Source organism: Panthera leo, chromosome A1, assembly GCF_018350215.1.
Source record: "Panthera leo isolate Ple1 chromosome A1, P.leo_Ple1_pat1.1, whole genome shotgun sequence".
Classification (NCBI taxonomy): Eukaryota; Metazoa; Chordata; class Mammalia; order Carnivora; family Felidae; genus Panthera; species Panthera leo.
Window position 1 is genome coordinate 65,909,407 of NC_056679.1, and position 12,433 is coordinate 65,921,839.

General features: G+C 39.9%; 1 protein-coding gene across 1 annotated transcript in view; it reads left to right on the plus strand.

Moving 5' to 3' along the window:
• GPC6 (glypican 6) overlaps nucleotides 1-12,433 on the plus strand; it is a 1,111,907-nt gene that overhangs the window by 1,018,535 nt on the left and 80,939 nt on the right. The window contains exon 6 of the mRNA XM_042928923.1: nucleotides 2,818-2,961. Coding sequence (XP_042784857.1) covers nucleotides 2,818-2,961 — 144 coding nt within the window. The remainder of the gene's footprint in view (nucleotides 1-2,817; nucleotides 2,962-12,433) is intronic.

Consider the following 12,433-nt stretch of genomic DNA (forward strand, 5'->3'; position numbering starts at 1 on the left):
GGGGTACTCAGACCATCAGGTAAAAGGTTTATTGGTCCTTTATAATGACGTATCCTTGGGGCCTCGTGAGGCACACAACTTTGTCTAACTAGACCGCTGCTATCGTAAGCTCAGAAAATTGTCTGAGACGGTGCAAATGTCCCGCACAAGACCTCCTTTTGTCAACCATCCCACGAACCCCATGTTTGAGAAACATGTTGTCTTGCTAACAGGTTGCATGGATCAGAAACAGAATCACTGATTTTCACCTTATTGCTCATCTCAGTAACATGACGGATATATGTTGTTTAAGATATAGTCGCTGCATTGAGAATCAGGCAGGGGATTTTAATCAATCCCAAGCAATGACAGGGTGAATGGGTGCTCTGGTCTCCTCTGCAACTGTTCCTTTCCGGTTTCTTGAAATTCCGAAAACCAGCCCTTGACCCCTGGGCATGGCCCCTCTACGTGGAAAGGTCTCTATATGGCATTTCCTTTTTTCCTAAGGGTAAAATAGAATCTGTGTTGAAGGACCTTCAAGATTCATATCGTGACATATTGCAATGGATTTTTCTGTAGGACTCCAGCTGATGACGGGGTGAGATGTGGCTTCTGTCATAATTACAAGTCAGTGTTTTCTTAGTTTGGGTCATAGTCTCAGCAATTTCTGCACTGAAGCCACCTTAAAAATATAAATAGCAAAAAGCTACTGGGCTATGTTGACTTACTCATGTTCTGTGATTATAATTAACACTCTCAAAAAAAAAAAAAATCAAACAAGTGGTAAGGTTTTCTGTTATGATGAAATATCTCCCCTGGGGCCCTAATATACTGTCAGGGCATTTCTTGCTCCTTTGATTTAATTTAAACCAGTGAGCCAGATTTTTCCCAAAGGGCAAATTAAGAAGGTCTGTTAACTCTTTCAGTGCCCTGCTTCAAGAAATTCCAGCAAGGCCATTAGCGTTGTTTTGCCCTAGGCTTTACACTTTCTAAAAGTCAGCTGTCATATTCAAAGGGATCCAGAATAGCACACTCAACAAAACCCTGGAGCTTTGGAAATGTTAATACCCTCCATCAGCAATGACCTTGCCACTGGGAAGTGATTGAGGCACTAGGGAGAAAAGGGCCCACTATCTTTATCACATGAGTTTACACCATCAACTTCAGAAATTGTGTGAGAGAGAAGAATAATCAAGTGTGTTAAGACCAATCTCGAAGAATGGCAAGACAAAGTGCGTCCACTCTGCAAAATGCTGAGCCGAAGGAGAACTTTTGAATACAACAGAAGAGAAATTAGCTGTAGTGGTGGAACTGAATGAATTGTGTCTGGAGATGGGATTTGTCATTGGGAGTGGCACTGGAGAGCTGCGTGCTTCAGTAGAAGCCCGTAGTATGCTTGATGAAAAATGCTTATTTTAGAGTGAACGCAGAATCAAGTAACAAAACCGAAAGGAATACATTCTAAACATACACAGGCAGGTTAAGAATTAGCTGACGTAGAGATAGTCCCAGAAAGCTGGCCCAAATAAGTATCTAGAAGTAGAATCACCTCCTGTGTAAAAATGGTAGAAAAGTGAAGGTAAACTTCATCAGAACTTCCTGAAAATGTTGCTATAGTTTCTGTAATTCTAGTAAAGGGATCATCTGATAACCAGCAGATAGTACCAAGCTTCTAAAAACAGCCAAAAAGAAGCGTCCTCACCCCACTGTGAGTGAAATCACTGTGGGAAAGAGCCGGCTGCTCGGTCCCTAAGATCATTACAATGAAATGTTTGATTTCCCACAGCAAACCTAATTGTGACATGAACAGCTGTCAACAACAAAATTAGAGAGAACTATCATTACAGGGATTTCACCACATGGGCTTGTCCTATTTCCACACCATTGCTCCAGAGAGAGTTTTCAAAGAACTCTTCCAGTAGAGGTTTTCATTATTCAGAGGGGAGTCACTCAACGTTATTTGGCCTTATATGCTCTACAGGAAATACACTTGTCACCATAACAGGAATCCCAAACGGATATTTACTGAATGCCAAATGCAAGTACGTGAAAATGTCTCGGACGCAATTCATTCAATCCTGAAACCATCCTGTGACGTAACGATTATAATTCCTTTTTTTTAAATACGGTCAGTGGTTGTTATTTGTGGTATTTATGTTTCAGAAAGTTGCTACAAATATTGAATTAGCAAATACTGAACTGATGGAGACACAGGGCTAGGCACCTGCAGGCTTTTAGTCACCTTTTGGTCAACCAACCAATACATAACCTTATTTAAGTTTATATTTATTTATACTATAACTCCTGCCTGAACAAAGTTTATCTAATACACATACTTTCTCCATATGGCACGTCACAGCCCCTTGTGCTCAGGAACACTAAACCCTAAGCTTGGGGCATTTTAAACAGGGAAGTTGCCAAGTAAAAGCACAAAAATGTGAAAAACGTGGCACTAAATAGGCCACAGAAATGACACTTGTTTTCAGCATGAGAGCTCAGCTGAGAAGGCAGAGTGTCACCTTCTTCGGCCTCATCTGGGTACATGCATATAGGGCCACTCCGCCCATGTCTGCAGAAGCACATGACTATTGATTTTGGACTTACACAGTAATTTTGCGAGTAGGCAAATTCACAAATAGAAAATCGGTAAATAATGAGGATTGACTGTGTATATTGAAAATAAGAGTCAGGCCACCCCATATCTGTCTAGTCAATTCTTTCTGTTGTATTAGTGGTTGTAGTTGTTTAAGTTTAGAGATACATTGCATGCTTCTACACCAAGATCTTAGAAAGAATCTCATTGTGTAACTTTCTTGACCTTTCCAATGGTTCTTCCAGGTCTTTCAGGGATGTGGCCAACCCAAACCTGCTCCAGCCCTCAGATCTGCTCGCTCGGCTCCTGAAAATTTTAATACAAGGTTCAGACCTTACAATCCCGAGGAGAGGCCAACGACTGCTGCAGGCACAAGCTTGGACCGGCTGGTGAGTTCTCTGGGATTGATGGCCATGGTGGGCACTTCCTGTTACCAGGGTTATTCTTCAGAAGACGTGATGGGACTCTGAAAAAGTTGGTTGTAAAAATCATCTCATTCTTGTATCTGCTCCTGGTCTTAATTAGAATATTGAAAAATAATGAGATCTTCCCTTTAGGTCATGAATTAGATTATTTAAGGCATCTTATCACTATTAATCCACTCATGCAGTGGCCAAATTTTCAACTTCATATTTCTTCTGCAATATTAATCTGAAGACTAAGTTACTATATCTTCCAGAGATATAATTACAATAGCGCATTTCTTATTCCTCTGCTTCTGTTATTTATTCAGTTATGAAACAGTGTGATTTTACTATGCATTCTCGTGTATAAAGTTTTCTGTTTGAAAGACCTTGCCAAGAGACCCCGAGTCAATGTTACTACCATTTTCTCTTTATTGTGTGTCTTTAAAAAGTTGGAATCCTTAGAAATAGTCACTCTTTGATCCACTTAAATGTGTGTCAGGGGACCGAAAGATATCTACCAGCAAAGCAATTTACTTGGAGAATACAACCATGAGCATAGTAAACACAATTTTTAATGTGTTTTAAAAATCAAGTTTTGTTGTAAAAAATTAAAAGCTCATAATTTCAAAGAAATCCCCCCAATTATTTTCAATGTAATTTATAGCACCATGAACAATTTATATACCTGTAATTTTTAGTGTTGTTAATGTTATTTTGCCAATTATCTTGATGTAAAACTAACAGATAAAAACCCTAAGGTCATAAAATACTTGAACCACATCTGATTATGTCATATAAACTCAGATCTCAAGGGATTTCTGGTTATGAAAATACTTTTATTAGTCACTGTTAGAAATTACTTTATCATTTTAGTTAATATCCTTCTACAGTGTAGAACTCCTAAGATTAAATTGGTTGAGTTTGGCCTCCAAGTAAATGCATCTCAGCATCTCTGTCTATAAAAATCATATGTACTTACAACATAAAGCCCTAGTCACAAAGCGCCAAAGTGACGGGGCAAGTGAAGTGAGTAGCCACTGAATTACGTTATAAATTTATTACTGTTTGTTAGCAAATAAAACCCCTCTTAAAATTACTCACCTTTCTTCTTTTAAACAACCAGTTAGATTCCCTTGAACAACTAGCCAATTGTTTTAAAGACATGATGGTTACCGTTAGATTCCATTTTCGAGTTTTCACGTTACAAACTTCCGTATGTTAGGATCCTTTTAACCAAAGCACAAATGGTGAGTACGGATTTGAATTCTCTTTCTTTTTTTTTCTTTTTTTTTTCCCCATTTTAGTTGGCTCTAACTTAGTTATTGGAGTAATTCAAGCTTTTTGGAATTTTCACAAACTCTCATTTAAGAACTGGGGCACAGGGCAAGATGAGTAAGTTCTAGCGATCTACTGCACAACATCGCACCCACAGATAACAATTCTGTGTTGTGCACTTAAAAATCTGTTAAGAGGGTACCTCTCACGTTAAGTGTTCTTAGCACAATAAGGTAAAATTTAAAAACAATTTGGGAACATTATGCACTTAGTTAAATTTGCATTGAATTTGATCCATACAATGATATCTATGACTACGAAGTAACGTTTTTCCCGTTGAAACAGAAGCACAGTTTTCTCTCCTCTCCAGGAGAAATAAACACACACAAAACAAACACACACTCGAACAGGGGAAGTAGAGCAAGAAAAACATTTTTCTCGAGACAGCAGTATGTGTGCAATGTAGTACAGCCTAAATAAAGCGTCCGTGCCTTGCGACGTTCACATGATGTTTCACATCTGATAGAAAATAAAACTGGAATTTGAACCCTTTATAAAGGAAATTGATGATCATCAAAATGCCCCAAATGTAAAGGTCTTAAAGAGTATTGGCAAATAGCAAGCTATTTCATGCACCTCCCAAAAATGTATTTCAATCAATTTTTTTCTGAAAAGAACTCATAATGGTTAATTGTATGAACATGAGTAAAAACCAAGGACCAGACAGACTGCATAAGGACCAAATTCAGTGCATAGGAATTCAAATCAATAAATCGGTTTTATTCTAAAATGTTCTCTGACAGCACATGCTTAGCTCCTCATAGGTGTGACTTTAGGCTCTGTAAGGGAGAATGGCAGGTTTATAAATGTTTTATTGAGTTAAATTCCCAAATTCTAAGAATTAACAATTTGTAATTCACAGCCAGCCATTAACCAACCTGGAGCTACACCCCAGTCCCTGAGGGCAAGGGGCTGTTTGCACATCAAAAGGAACTATACAGGGTTATTCTTGAGAAATACAAAGGAGGCCCAAAGCTAACATCAGAACTTTCCTTTGCAGCCCTTGGTGCCCCCAAGGCTTTCTTCCCTTTGAGGGTTCAGTGTATTTCTGAATAGTGGATAGGTAAACCGGTTACCTTAGACGGACTGGTTGTGTGACAACTTATATGTCAACAGTCAGACAAAATCTTCTCCAAGATACAAGCACTGGTGAACTCTCTTGATGGGTCTGCCATATATTATAGCCTATTTTGACTGTTTATAAACAAGTCTCATGTCATCTACTCCTGTTTTAATTTTCTCCTGAAAAGATGTTTTCTGAATATTTATAAGAAGCATGTGTCCCAGAAAAGAAGGATAATTGGAAAAGACTTCCCTTAATTTCTCTAAGTGTTTCAGCAAAGAAATGCTTCAAGGACAGCATCAAAAGAATATTCCAGTCACCCCACTGCTTTTGCCAGAGTGAAAATAACTGTAAAGCTCTTGGAGATTTGCTTCTTACTAGCACTTAAAATGAGTACCTCTGTTAATTAACTTTGGGATCTTTTGGTAAATGTTCTTATATCAGTTATGATAAAGCAATTTTTTTATGTGAACTGGCAATTATGGGCTTTATTTTAGAAATAAAGCTCCTAACCCCAACCTGGGCAAGCTGTTGCTAGAATTTATATAAAATAATTAAAATAAAACTCTCTCTCAAAAATCCATCAGTTCCATCATTTAACCTCCATTAGATCTGCAAGGAACTTGTAAACTCTTTTATATCACTAGGACACATTTTCCTTTGTTCCTCTAAAGTTATATGGGCATAAAAGTCAGTCTAGGTAGTCAGTGACTTTCAGACATACTACCCTCAAGTTATTTTTATTATCCAATAAGGAATGATAAGGAATGAATGCATTTGTATAAATTCAGCTGCTGATGGAAAACTGACTCATCAAAGACAATCACAGTCCTTCCTGCCAACAGCCAGGATTTGGTGAAGATACAAATGCCATCAGCTAACTTGGTTAAGAGATTGGTCGCACGGTCACATGTGTTTCCTGTTACCAATCCCCACCCTAGTGTCTCTCTATCCTGACCTCCTGTTACTGATTTTCAATTAAGTAGGCCAGAGGTGGTTATTTGCAAAAGATTGGTTTTCTTCCTTTTTTTCTTAAATTTACACTTCATGAATTCTCTGACATAATTTGACATGAAACTATGAATGTTTTGAAAGAAACTTCCACTGGAATGTCACTGGGGGTACAGATTATAAAAATGCATCAACCAAAAGCGGTCAATTTTGTAGATCTGAGAATACAGAGATACTTCAGAGTATCGTCTGTGGAAGACAATTAATTGTGTAGTGCAGAAAATCGAGCACAACGTGCTCTGTAGCTCCTGGACACGCAGGGCAGGGAGTGTCTGTCATGCACTCCAGCTAATTCATCAGAGCAAAATATACTTTAAATCGTGTGTCTTAGAGGAATATATTTTATAAAAGTAGATTTAAAAGGAAAAAAAAAAACAGACGTGGAAGTTAATTCATCAAGTTGGCGATGGTTTAGAAAAATGAACCTCCAGTAAGTATTCAACATCGCACTGTGCGTACAGGCCTCTCAGATATTCTTCTGGTCATTCTGTGGGAGTTTGGGGGAGGGGGGCGGGGTGGTGGAATACCAGCCTACAAAGTGAAACGTTGTACCTATGCTGTGCTATTATGTATAGAATAATCTCTCTTTCTTTTTCCTTTAAATTTGTTTTCCTCTTGCTTCCCAGAGGATTGTGTGGAGGACAATGCAACATAGTGTAAGCTTTGGTCTTCTTTTTTCTTACACTCATCCTCATTTGTCTTTGTATGGTCATTCCAGAGAGCTCTTGAGAAATTCCTCCTCCTCTTCCCCTTTCCAAATTGTCTGGAGTGTGTTGAACCCTGCGCATGACCCGCAGGTTTAGCCGCTTTCCTCTCTGCCTGGTATTTATGGTGAATAACCATTTTGGTATTCTCTCCCAATGGCAAGGTTTTCAATCTTAGCTTTGTGTTCGACTAACTCGTTTGGTGGCTGATTTAAATTCTATCCCAATGTTCAGACTATGTGTAGTCTGCCTGAAAAACTAGCTCTTCCCTGATAGAATATATTGGCTTTTTTCTTCTTGTGCTGAGCGAATAATTACCTCGCTGATAATAACAACAAACCAACATCAGCTCTCATGCATAAGGAGCTAATTTTTCCATCGGCGAACACAGAGAACTTAGGGGGTTAAGAAATAGTTTGTGGTGTAGGTTGTTTACCCTTTTTTTTTTTTTTCCTTCCTTCTTGAAGTTACTGATGTCTCTTAGAGCGTCGGAACGCTGGATATTTTTTACTACAAAGTGGTTTTTGTTGGGGCTGAGGACAGCACACCCAGGTTATCTTAGCTGACTTTCTATATTAACCATAATAATCAGATAGTTAAGTTCTCTAATCTGGTTTTCATACTAGCATCCCATACTGATAATACCTTTTAATAAAGTGCTGAACCCTGTGTAGCATTGTGGACCCAGGAGTGAAAAGGACTGTCCCCTGATGGGCACATGTTTATCCATGCAGCACGCCTATGACATCATGGTGCTCCCTGCCTGCCTGGCCTTCAATTCAGGCCTGAATTGCTCTGTTAAAATTCATTTCTTTAAAAGGAAATTGTCCCCTGAGTAGTATTCCCATTTGTCATCACAAACTGAGCCCAGGGCAGTTGGAATGAGAAAAAGAAAGTTAGGAGGTAAATCTGGAATAGGACCACTCTGGAAGAGGAGACCTTAAAGAAGGAACAGCGAAGACAGATGGCTTAAGGCCTCCTGATGCTAAATGGAGAGTGAGGGGTGCCTGGGTGGCTCAGTCGGTTAAGCGTCCGACTTCAGCTCAGGTCACGATCTCGCGGTCCGTGAGTTCGAGCCCCGTGTCGGGCTCTGGGCTGATGGCTCGGAGCCTGGAGCCTGTTTCCGATTCTGTGTCTCCCTCTCTCTCTGCCCCTCCCCCGTTCATGCTCTGTCTCTCTCTGTCCCAAAAATAAATAAATGTTAAAAAAAAATTTTTTTTTAAATAAAAAATAAATAAATAAATGGAGAGTGAGGGGAGAAAACATCATGGGTAGGACAAGTCAGGGTTTTATTAGTTTGGCTCATGTGATAAAATTAGGGTAGCTCCAGCTCAGATGGTATGTGCCTGCCTTTCCCAGCACATTCTCCTGATGGCTCCAGGTTTTCCAACCCATCTCCTTTTCTGATGGTTAGCAGGAGCCTTGTGGCTTTCCCCCAAAGGGAATGACTTCCTCGAACAAATTGGAAGGAAGGTAAATCATACTATCCTCCTCCACCCCCACCCAGTCTGCAGGACTTCCCTGCTGGCATCCCATAATCTCCTGTAACTGAGCCAAAAAAAAAAAAAAAAAAAAAAATCAGGTATCCATTATTGTATATGATTCTTTCAAAAATACAGTGCTACTTTTGAAATTCACCTGTTTGCTATTGGTGCTAAATATGAATTATTGACATTATTACATATAGATTTAAGAACTTATAAAATATCACGATATGTATGCACTTTATTTTGTTATTCTGAAACAAAATGGACAAAGCGACCCACTTCCTGGTATCATTCTGCCTGATGGTTAATACCAGTTTCAGAGTCAAATGCTGGTCATAAAAATGCTCTTCTACACCTCTTCGGGGCCATTTTGGTGTGATTTAGGATGCCTTGGTTGCAGGGATTCGGAGAAACCGTCTGTTGTTCATTTTAAATTGCCATGGCATTTCATTGTCACCTCAAAGGATTCTGCATCCGGCTAAATCCACTATTTTGCATTTCAAAAGGATGTCAGGCTGTATTTAAGAAACTACTTTATTATCTAGAGCTTCAGCCACTGTCTTTAGGTGAAACTGATATTTCCCACCTTCCACCCAGACATACACACACACACACACACACACACACACACACATCCCTACCTCAGTCTTTGCTTGGCCTGGGCAGGAAAAAGTAAAACCTCAGTAACAACAGTAAACCAGATTCTCCACTTTAATTAGTTTTCTAAAGATAAATGGGTCAAGGCCAGACTGGCTTTCAGCCTCTGTGGCCGCTGAATAAATTATGCCCCGTTCACCCCAGCCAACAAATGGCTGCCGCTCAATCCACTTCAGATTGTGAACTGCCCAGTCTTGCCTGAACCTGCTTTGTCTTGTTTACTGCAAAACCCCACTGAGACACCCCAGTTTCATTTTCAGTGAACCCTTGGTAATAATAGCAGCAAAATACAGTGAACTTTCAAAGCAGGGAGAAAATACAAAACAGTAAAACCAAGCCACCCAACTTATTCGGTCTTTTGGTTTCTGCCCTTCCCTGGGCAACATCAGCAGCGTGTGGTAGCTGGGAGAGCCACCCGGCACAGGCTTCTTTCCACTTAGGAGGCTTGTGTTTGATGAGGCCCAAGTAGGGAACAGCAAAAGACAAACATGTAAAACGATGGGTTGTCTGCAGGATATTCTGCTTATTCCAGGGGCTTGGAGGATGCACAAAATCGAATTCAGTGGTGTGCACCATTGGGACCCTGGATGGAATGCTATTGTCAGCTCAGTACACCTTGAGAAGCTATTCTTTCAGGAATGTGGAAGGACAGTGAACTGGGAAAGTGTAGGTGGACCTCTCTTTAAGCTTGGGCGAGGCTATGGTCAGTTGTGTTGGGTTGTATGCCTTGGGGAGAAAGAAAAGGAATCACCCCACTGGCTACGTTATTCCCTGGGAGAAACCGAAGCCCGTTCCGTCCCCACTGCCTTACGACACATTCCGAGAATCATGACTCTCAATGAAATAAAGTCATGCTACACATTTTAAAGGGGGTATTTTTTGCACCGTTCAGGTATAAGTGATCTGAAATCATGTTGGGGGAATTCTACCAACAAAACCACTTTCAACTCTAAGTTAAACTGTCCTTCGTCCTCAGAAACATTTAAGCTAGAGCTTTGCTGACCTCTGACTGTGTCCTAAAATGAAATGTTATACTTTCAGACAACAAGTATGGCTGTACAGATTTTCTGTCTATTTGATGGTATGTTGATATGCTTATTTTCCCCTGAGACATGAACATCTCTTTCAGCATTCCTAGATTTCAGCTAACCTCAAATTGATTCATTCTTTATGCATCGGTCAATCCACAATGTATGTACTGAGGTCTCCACTGCATGGCATTTAGTAACATTAACTCCCATATACAGTCTATATCACAGTGTATCGTTAGTGGTAGCATCATCAAAAAGGCAAGAGTTACTATGTGCAAAAAAGCACAGCTTATCAAACCTGTTAGACCCATTCTGTCTCCTCCAGGAAATAACATCAAGCACAGAGTCCATAAAATGTTAGCGTACAGGAAATAGGAGTTTGATTTTGTAATCTAAGATAGATTACACCAGTAAAGAATATGTGGAAGATGTATTAACAAATGAATTATCATTGACCCAGTATGCAAACTGAAAACATTGAAACATCGGTAGCATCTTTGGAATAGGTGATCCCCTAGCCCATTCTCTCTTCTGCAGACAGAGCTTTATGCCCATATCTTGAACCCATGGTAAATGGAAACTTTGTTGTCGGTTATGACCTGGTCAGATGACAAAGTCCACCTACACGTTCATTCAGAGTATTTGTCCTTCATCCAGCTATATAATAAGTGTTTTGGTGACTTGAATATCAAAGCCTGCATAGATAAGCTGTACTAAACTACTTAAACCATACCTTTTAAAATATGTGTTCATGAGAGGCATCAGTTGACATAGATCTTTTATTAACTTACTGAGCAGCTTAAAGAACCTTCTCTTTGTCATGGAAAATCTGCAGTGATTTTTTTCTCATCGCTGTCTGAGATATTCACACCGCAACTCCCAAATGTGATGTTCACGCTTATGAGAGATAGAGCTGAAGAAATGGGATATTTCATAAATACTAGTTTTGATGCATTTGCCGTATAATCAATCAGCTTTTAACTGACTCTGGGGCCTATGGAATACATTTTAAAGCACTGGGAATTTCCCTATTCCCATAACATACTTGGACACTCTTTACTGCTAGCGATAAACCTCAGGCATAAACATTGTGGAGAAAACCAGATGAAAAGAAACCTGTTTGAGTGAAAATTGACTTTGCTTCATAAATGTTAAAGGTAGAAAGATATCTGCAATACACAATAATTTTATTACTTAAGCTCATTCATGGTCATTATAGTCAAAGGCTCCGACTCCATGGGTATTTTCTAACACCTAAAAGATTGGCCAAGCTATTAAAAAAAAAAAAAAAGTCTGGTTGACAGTAAATGAATGAACCTGCAGCTGCAGCAGCACCATTCTATTGCTGGTTAACAAATAATTCTTTGGAAGTTGGGTTTGTGTAATATGTTTGGGAGCTTTTCCAATACTTTATCGATCTGGATAAGCCAAGCTAGGCAATGCGGCATCTCCAAACAGATCCCAAAATGGCTCACAAAGAACACAGGTTATTTCTCAGTCATGCCAAGTATCCTCTGTGAGTTTTCTGTGGGTCAGCTGCACATGATCATCCCCTTCACTCTAGGACCCAGGGTCCCAGAGCAGCCATCATCCACAGCTTCCCCTGTTAGGTAGTGGGGGTAATAGAGACTGGGGCAAAGATAGTCATTGACGTCCCCTCCTGGCACAGCACACCGTTCACAGCTCATTGGCCAGAGGAGGTCATATGACCAAGTCTGCTGTCAAAAAGGCAGGGACCTGTGTCCCTCTGTGTCTCACACAGTGAAAATGGACATGTGAGTACACAAACGTGTATGACCAAGGCAAGTGTTTTAAATTGATAAAAACCTATCTCCTTCCTGTCTCTAACTCTAAGACAGACCGTACATGAAAAAGAAGAGGAAAATCCTTCATTCGTTCAACACATACCTGTTGAACCAATAGGAACGCCAATAGGAACCAAGTACGGGTGGCTAATCAAGGAGCTCACGGCTCCTTGGGGGGATGCCAGACAAAAGTAGCTATGATTCCACTCAGACCGTATACTGGTGAAGATTGTGCTTAAATGTTTTTAGAGTTCTAAGAGAACTCTAAGTTTTTGTTACAAAGAGAGTGTCTGTATTGTCCCAGAAAACCAGTATCGCTTCGGAAGTCAGCTTGATTTTTAGCGTCGGATGGCTGTTTTGC